This window comes from Nyctibius grandis, chromosome 5 (genome assembly GCF_013368605.1).
Source record: "Nyctibius grandis isolate bNycGra1 chromosome 5, bNycGra1.pri, whole genome shotgun sequence".
In the NCBI taxonomy this organism is placed as follows: Eukaryota; Metazoa; Chordata; class Aves; order Nyctibiiformes; family Nyctibiidae; genus Nyctibius; species Nyctibius grandis.
Genome location: NC_090662.1, coordinates 41,911,600 through 41,920,517, shown reverse-complemented (window position 1 = coordinate 41,920,517; position 8,918 = coordinate 41,911,600). Strand labels below are relative to the sequence as shown.

Here is an 8,918-nt window from a genome sequence, read left to right as displayed (position 1 = left end):
GAGCAACTCTGTAGAAAAGTGACCATCTGACTCTATGGCTTTACTTTTACGACATCCATGGTGGGTATGCTGGAACCTTGCACGTTATTTCCCAGTACCTGTGGCTCTTAGCAGGCTCATGAGGCAACTCACCAGGCATGCCCTGGTCCTTGAACAGAGCCCTTCCTGGAGCCCTCCCTTTCACACTAAACAGCCTGCTGCTTCTACCGGGTCAAATCCTGCCCTGGCAAAAGACTAATTACAGACATTAAAATAGGCAGCAAACTCTGCTACTAGCTGCTGTACCCCTGAAACAAAACACTTCTTAGGGTAAATTAGCAAAGATTTTTTTTCTCTCCAGGCCATTACCTTTCTGAAAAGTGCTGCCATAAAGTTTTGTGGGGAAAAAAAAATTCACACATTTGGTATACTTTGTTATGAAACCAAACTAACCAGCTCAACTACTTTTTCCTCACTTGACCACCACTTAAATGAAAGAAGACTTCTCACATGAGAGGGAAGTTCTTCTTTCTTGGAAACCTTGACCCTGCTGCCAGTAAATATGGAGATATCATTTAGAAAAACGTCACAGATGACTGTGGTCAAATTTGTTGAAAGTGGAGCAAGATGTATAAAAAAACACAGCGACAATACTGATCAGCCAGTGTACAAGCAATAAGTTATCTACGTGAGCATCTCCGTGCAGAAGCTGCTTGAGGGTTAACAAAATTAGGTTAACCTCTGTCATCTAACCAGTCTTGCTGTATCACATACACTGCTGTGGCTGTAGAGGCACGAAGATTTGGGAGCGAAGATGAAAGTATATTCTATTTTCAGATCTGGGCGTTTTTTAGTTCTGCTTTATCTTTTCACTGCGGAAGGCAAAAAGTCACCTACAGGAAAGCATACCTGCCGAAAAGGACTCCTCTCCCAAGTGACAGAGAACCTGTATATCAAGGCAACTAGTTTAAAATCATCTGTTCCTGTAAGTTGATCCCACTAGTTGAAAAGTTTATTTTATTTATAGATTCTTCTTTACCAGCTTCATTACTGGGCACCTGGAAACTTTAATAAGCCGAATGATCTCTACAGTCCTGAGAGACTAATGCTGCTACTCCTTTTGTAAAGATGGGAAAAAAGAAGATGCACAGAGAGGCGGTATGAGTTTGCCATGGAAGAAGTTTGTAGCTAGGCTGGGATTGGAACACAGATTTGCTGAGTCCTCATTCTACATCTGAATAAGATGATGCTGGTGATTATTATTACTACTAAGTTTTGTACAAACCAGACTTAAAACTCTGTCTTCCTTTCTCTGCTTAGATTAATTAATACTAGCACATTATATTTTACAGAAGGATCTCATCAAGAACACAAGGCTGCTTAAAAAGACAACAAAAATGCTTTTTATGGTAAGATTTATACTACTGGTTTTCCATTTTGTTACTTTGATTTTCCTTTGGTCAGTAGAGGTAGGAATGCATGATCAAAAGGAATGACAGCCAACATAAAAACCACTTGTGTTTAATTGGGAAGGACATTGTAGTTATGAAAGCCATACATTTAATGAAGTTCTCTGCTTAGAGGAAGAGTTTATGTCTGACCCATAGAAAGGGATATTCCCCTGGGACACAAGGGGGGAGTTGAGCGTGGTACAGGGAGAAAAAGGTGGATTTGGAAAGCCTGGCTGGAGGCACTTCTCTCTAGGCAGTTGCAGTGATGCTCTGCCAGAGGAGTTGGGGTGAGAGTGTTTGCCGTGTCGGGGAGGAGGGTGCTCGTGCTAGCACTTGCTCCTCCTGTGAGCACCTGGCTGCATGGGAAGATCCCCAGCAATGCTTTCAGGCACCAGCTCATTCACATGAGGGCCAGGGCCACAGCCACCATCCCAGCAGCTGAGGCACCTTCTACTGAGGTTGTGCGGTACCGCAGATAGCCCAGGGATGTTGCAGGGCAGCCAGGACACCCAAGGAGCTGTTTTGAGCTTTGACCTCTACAGGTGCACTGGAAGAGGGAGATCAGAGTTCCCCAGTGCTAGTCATTCTCTCCCCGAGTGAGATATTTTATCTTCCTTAATGCAGAGATCTAGTCAGCAGGGCCAATTGAGTCCATTTATCCTTAAGTAGAGACCTACTGGCCTTTGAACCCCTCTGGATCTCATTGATTACCTTGTGAGTGAAAGTTCCTCACTTGCCTGTGGAACCTACACATTGACACCTGCATTTGGGTGGCTTAATCTGCAGCTGTATTGCCTTCCTGGTGGGAATTTCACAGCTGATACTTGGTTCCATTGCCTAAAAATAGACATATAGCCATTTGAAATACCTTTGGGTATCCAAGAGATCCCACAGGCCAGGCAGATATGACACAGGGTGTACAGGACGACTGGTGTCTTCTGAAGCGGCAGTTGGGGATGGGTGGGATACCCTACAGCATCTCGAATGGTATGGGACACTGACGTGGAGGAATGGAACAATGATACCCACAATGACTCCTACAATTTGGCCAAGATGGTCTGACTTAAGTCCCCAATTTTATCTTCCATTTAATCTTTATGTGTTAAATAGATCTGTTGCTGTCACTTCTGTTTATAGTTGGTCTTACCAATACTTCTTTGGCTGCCAGCACAGCATGCTCCTGCCTTTCCTTCAGAAACCACAGGGGTACATCGAGCTGTTTAAAAAAAAATGAAGCAATCCATTGGGATACTAAAATTCATGAAAATGTTTTTATTTATTGTACGCTTTCTAAATGTGCATATTTTTACTAGGCTGAAGTTTTAGGCCGAAGTTGACTTGCAAGATTTTCATTTGGCAACTCTTTACCTGCTTTGTTTTCAGACAAACTGCAGTGTTCGAGATCAACTCCTCTCCTTCTATGTGAAAAATGTCTTCAGTCATCTGGGAGTAGGAAGTGACAAGTTGCATGTTATTAGTGCCTTCCAGGTCCTGCAAGCAAACATGAAAGCCTGTGTGAGTATATTCCTGAGAGCCAAACTAACTTTGTCCAGCTGAAGGGCTAGAGGAGGGCTCCATCTCAGTTTTTCAGCAGATAGAGAGGGTGATTCAGAGTCACAGTGTGCCCCACATCACAGAGGACCCAACTTCCCAAGGGCTTCCCCACTGGGGCCGGGGAAGTTTAACACTGCTCATTTCCTCCCAGAGTGAGCTTGTGGGGAGTGGGCAAGGTGGTGGAGATACCATGGAGACAAGCCACTTCCCTGTTGATGGTGCCGCCTTGTGCTGCCCTCTCAGCATCAAAGCTGCAAAGAGACAGGGTAATCACAGGGAGAAATGTGGCTCCTCAAGTCTCCGTGGTGTAACACCGGTTATGCTTTCCTTCTTCAACAGCATACCCACTGGACACATGTAATCGTTACTCACATGTCATCTCTGCTCCTTCACACTGAATTTTGAAAGAGCTGGTGGTGTCTCATGAGTAAGCAGGGACTGCAGCTATGAAGCGCATTGGAGCAGTTTCCACATGTCGGCTATGCCCGCAGTCAGAGCAGGCTGTCAGGGAGCGAAGCTGCCCACTGGCAAAATGTCCCTAGAGCAGATCTAGATGTCCCAGGAATAGGCACTTTTACCAATACCATGTCATCATCCTACCCTGTAAATAACAACAGAACAGCAGTTAAAGCACTTTTGCCCATGCAAATATGCATACTAACATACTACGATGCTGAGAAGACACTGTCACTTGTGGGTCATTTCTCTTCTGGTCTTATTTTTAAGGGTAGATGAAAAACAACAAGGTGTGCCTTAAAACTGTATGTCCTATGGCTATTTTTTTTTCTCCCCTAAACCTGCAGTCATTGTAAGTCACAGTGTCCCAAAAAGTGGAAAGTGACTTAGGGTGAAGTATAGCCATGGATATCCAGGCAAATGCCTATAGTAATTTTAGAAAGCGAGGGCAGGATGAGAAGTCAATGAAATGTTAATGAATTAACACTTTGTCTAATCTGAATTGTATGGTAGCACGAAAGAAAAGGACATTGGTTCTACATGCACACAAATATTTGCAATGCAAAAATAAGCAGCTTCAGAAATCTCTTTGCAGAGGTATAGCTCAGAACACAATGGGAATATTTGTATAATGTAAAAAGATTCAAATCTCAGTGGGACAGAACTCCATCAGTTTTTCAGGTTCTGCATTTAAAACCATGCTAAACAGTTGCAATTTACAGTCATTATTCACAGCATTCAACACACTGCTGTGGTTATCTGTCTGTCAAAATTCCAGATATTGTATGCTATAATATACTTCACAGAGATTTCATTCTTGTCTGGAAAAGCAATTACACCTTGTAAAAGTGCCAGTGCACACTGAGGAGTTCAGGCTGTCAACTGTGACTGAATTCAGAATATCAGTTATTCTGAAATACCATCAGAGACTGGAGCTTGCTATATAACTTAGTAATACATTTGCTTCTGTGCTGTATGGAGACAAAATGCTGCAGATTTCTCAAAGCTCCTACATTCTTTTTCATAATTAGTGCCAGTGTTTTACCCAACACAAGTTGCAGTATAACAATTTACATTTCTGGATCTTAAAAAATACTGGTAGGAGAGAAAAGACTTCCTCTGGCAGTAGAAAAACAATAGCTCTTTGAGAAATGATGGCTTGTCAAGATTTTCTAGGAGACATCTCATTTTTGGAAAATAACATTTTTAAAAACATTTGTATTAATTCAAAGCTAACAACAGAAAACCATATGAAAGAATAATAGAAACTGTGAAAAAAATGAAAGTAATGGATCCTTTGCTAATACCAAATTTGGGACTTCTCCATCATATTATTCCTCAATAAATTAGCAAACTCATTCATCCATCTACATAAGCTCTTTAATTTTTATTATCTATTTGAGTTATAAGATGTTTATCAGAAGGGATTTCCACCACGGCAACATACTTATGTAATGAATTTGTTACCTTTCAAGGATAAAGTTCTTTATACAATTGATGGAAACAGTGATACCTTTATATACATACTCACCCTATATTCTTTCGTAAACTCAGGCTCTAATTCTGCCAGCTAGAGGCATGCATGCTAGTTAAAAATCCTAACAATATTTGTCTCCAAACCACTTCCAAAAACTTTGTACTATATTATTATTATGATTCTCATCTGCTAGTTCTTGGTTTTGTCCAAACAAGGAAACATTAATATTTTCCAATGATTTAGGAGCCCGAGTCCTGTTTTTCAAAAACATGTAGGTACTAAAATCTCTAAATCCCTTTTCTGTAGTGAAATCAGGTTCTTCCATTTACTGTATGACTGCACAGTAAAGGGAACAGATATTTTTCCTTAGATACTGGGAGCATCCACCTGCAGCACCACTGGCCTCAGCAAAAGCCTGTTTGCTTGTTCCTGTGCCCTGTTGAGTTAGGAACATTGCTGAGAACAGTATGAAGTTGCTTCTGAGGTCAGACTTATGTTCCTACATCAGTAGCAGATTATGAAAGTTTTTCTTCCTATTTGAGTGGAGTGTGGAAAGGCAATATATTCACTGCAGGGTTTTTAATCGTTGCTACATCATCGCAGGTAGAACTTGTAGACCTCTAGCTGAGATTGCAGCAGCGCTCGCAATAAGCAAGCTCACTTCCTTGCTCATTTGTTTACTTGCTCTTTATGCAGGAAGAACAGAGTTTGTAATGTGTGTTATCACTCAAGCCAGCACAGTCATTTAAGGTCAGTTCTGCTACTGAATGATTTCTGTGGAAATCTGCATCGTACAAGCTGACCTTAAAAAAAAAAAAGACCCAAATCAGAAAGAACTGCCTTAGAAGATTTTTAAAGGTTTGCAAATTAGAGTTGCTTTTATTTACACATTCATCCTGCAAGGTGACTTCAAGAATCACAAAAGGTGACTTGAAAAGGAAAATGTTTGTTGCTCCTTTTTAAAACATCCGTGTGAGGTAGAAAGAAGGACTAACCGCCCACTTCAGCGGAGTCACCTCTTTTCATATGAGTTCAGAACCTTTGCCTTTTGCCTTTTCAAGCACATTGTCCTTGTTTGTAGATCGGAAAATGGCAGGTTTTACACTTTTTCCCTGAAAAAATGATTCTCCCCCTTGGAAAGCCCGGAAAGCTGGGGAGTCAGCTCAGCCAGCTCAGCTGGGCAGCTCCAAAACGCCCAGCCAGGCCAGTGTGTGCTGAGCATAGGGCCAAGCCCGGCGGGCGCTGGGTGTAGGGCCCGCCGGCGGCTCCCCCGGTGCTCCCGCTCCTGGCGGCCCTGGGGAGTGCCCACCCGCTAAGGCTGCCAGCTGTGCCCTGGCTGGCTGCATGAAACCCGGGGTGTGGCCTTCAGGTGCTATAGGATGAAATTGTTACCAGAAAATAGTATCCAAGAAAACTCTCTAAACCAAATGATAGTTTAGGAAGCTGACATTGGTTTATTGCAGCGCTGGGTGCATGGGGGATCTCTCCTCCTAGCATGCACACAGAGGGACAAAAGCACACTCATTATATACATTATAGAAAAATGGATATTCATATAATTCCCGAGAAAAGTCCACCTGTTCCAAGAAACCTTATGCATATGCTAATACATTATGTAATGTCTTTGTGCACATGTACTAAATTGGGGAAGGGGTCTTGGGTGGTCTCTGGTGGTCGTAATTCCCCCATAGTTATGCTGTCCTCTGTATGACCGTGCTTCTGTGCAAGCGTGTTTGAGGCCTTTCTGTTGGCACATGCAGCTGGCTCGAAGGGGAAGATATTGTTCTGATTCTTACAGGGTTTATCTCTACTCCTGGCATCAGAGCTATGAATCAAGTAATTTAAGACACTATAAAGATGTTGTTCACAGTCTTGTTTATCTTTGGCCCTTCTTTGTAATTAGCGAGGAATTTAACAGAAGCCTTGGATTCTCTAAGAATAAGTGCAAGCAAGAGTCAATGATAGATATAACTTAAAGCGTTATCAGTCACAGAAGCGGACACTGTCTGCAAAACATGCAGTTAGCTTCAGAAAGTGCAGTTATTTAGCTGAAAGTAAAAATCACTGAAAGGAAAATTGTTTCTGTTTAAAGGTTACACAAAGTAGGCCTTTTAGGGCACAACTGCCCTCTGTGCTTTGTGAAGGTCTTTGGGCCTCAGCCTCGCCTTCTCTGAAGATTCAGAGTTAAAGGGCCTTGAATCTCAGAGCTAGGCAGCACTCTACAAATGCTGTAACCACAACTGGTGTAAAGATTCCTGACATAAACATAAAGCGTTTAATAAAAAGACTTAGTGGTACTCATACTACGTTTTTTTTTGTTCTGTGAACTCAACTTTCCAGGGAGCACACAGGTAAAATAACACATTTGTAGTAGCAGGAGGTGCTGAAACGATGCTGAGGTCACACAAGTTACCAGTGGTCCTATGGTGCCACACTGTGGGTTGGACTCTTCCTCATCACTATGTCTTTACATCAGCATCTTTCCTGCAACAAGCTCTTTTGGTTTCTTTTCGTCCCTTCAGCTTCCATGTGCTCCATCCACAAGGTTAACTTCTGCAGTCAAAAAATTAAAGAGAACATTTCTTAAGGTAAGAACAGGAGGCGCTGGCTCCCCGCTGTACTGTTCAAGGACTGTGGGTGGTTTCTCTTCTAACAGCTTTATCTTCTCGACAGCTTGGAGAGAAGGGAATCTACAAGGCCATCCATGAGTTGGATATTCTCCTTCCCTGGATTCAGGCCTACATACAAACCATCGTATGAAACGAGGAAGTGACAGACAACACGCCGCTTCTGTGCTAAGAACAGATCCTTACCCAAAAGGCCTGAAAATCAACCGAGAGCTGGACGTACAACAGGCCTGGAAGTAGCTCCATCCCACTGAAGGAGCATCTCTGTAATACAGTGGCATAAAGAGGGATTTTCAAGAGCTTTTGTGGTTGGCCTGGCATAGCAGCTATGCCTGTCCTGCAGTACGAGAGCAGACTCTGGAGCAGTTACAGCATGATGTACTTCTGGTCGTGCCGGCCTGCCTGCCAGCTGCCTTGCAGGCAGCCCCCGGACACATTGCACGAGCATAACTTGAAATCTGCTACAGTGCAGATCAGACAAAATGTCCCACGTGCCGTGGGCATGATCTAGCCATGCCTTGTGCCACTCCATGTGATTACAATTCAAAGCAATAAGGACCACTTTTGAAAATCCCTCCCTTAAGCTATATATATTTTTTTTTGTTACAGCTATATAACAGTATACACAAGATGTTCTACATATAAATAAGAAAATGAATTATATATTGCTTATTCTTATTATTAATTTAAGGTAATAATTGATCCCTAATAAACATGCTCCAATTAATGTCAAAACTTTGCCTAACCTTCAGATGTCACATGCTCTACGTGAGCTCACAGTGCAGGAAACACAATGAATGGATTGCCTTTGACTAGGATTGCAAAATGGTTTGACAGAGATTTATGGGAAGTTGTTACTCAAATGATGGTAGTGGTTTCCAAAATATCTTTCACACAGTACAGAATGAATACGGAGTTCTGATTTTCTCACATTTTAAAAGATTTATTTATGAAAATATTCCCAATCTATATGTTTGCACTTCCACAGGGGTGAGATTCTGCAAAATGGGGTTGTTTAGTCTGGAGAAAAGGAGGCTCAGGGGAGACCTTATTGCTCTCTGCAACTACCTGAAAGGAGGTTGTAGTGAGGCAGGTGTTTGTCTCTTCTCCTAAGTAACAAGCAATAGGATGAGAGGAAATGGCCTCAAGTTGCGCCAGGGGAGGTGTAGATTGGATATCAGGAAAAATTTATTCACCGAAAGGGTTATCAAACATTGGAACAGGCTGCCTAGGGAAGTGGTTGAGTCACCATCCCTGGAGATATTTAAAAGACGTGTAGATGTGGTACTTAGGGACATGGTTTACTGGTGGACTTGTCAGTGCTAGGTTAACTGTTGAACTCGATGATCTTACAGATCCTTTCCAACCAAAAAG

General features: G+C 42.4%; 1 protein-coding gene across 1 annotated transcript; it reads left to right on the top strand.

The window, feature by feature from the left end:
• Positions 1 to 793: 793 nt before the first annotated feature.
• On the top strand, positions 794 to 7,677 carry IL26 (interleukin 26). Its single transcript, XM_068400558.1, has 5 exons — positions 794 to 964; positions 1,332 to 1,388; positions 2,814 to 2,945; positions 7,440 to 7,505; positions 7,591 to 7,677. Exons 1-5 carry the CDS (start codon positions 794 to 796, stop codon positions 7,675 to 7,677), a joined length of 513 nt encoding a protein of 170 aa, XP_068256659.1.
• The last annotated feature ends 1,241 nt before the right edge of the window (positions 7,678 to 8,918 follow it).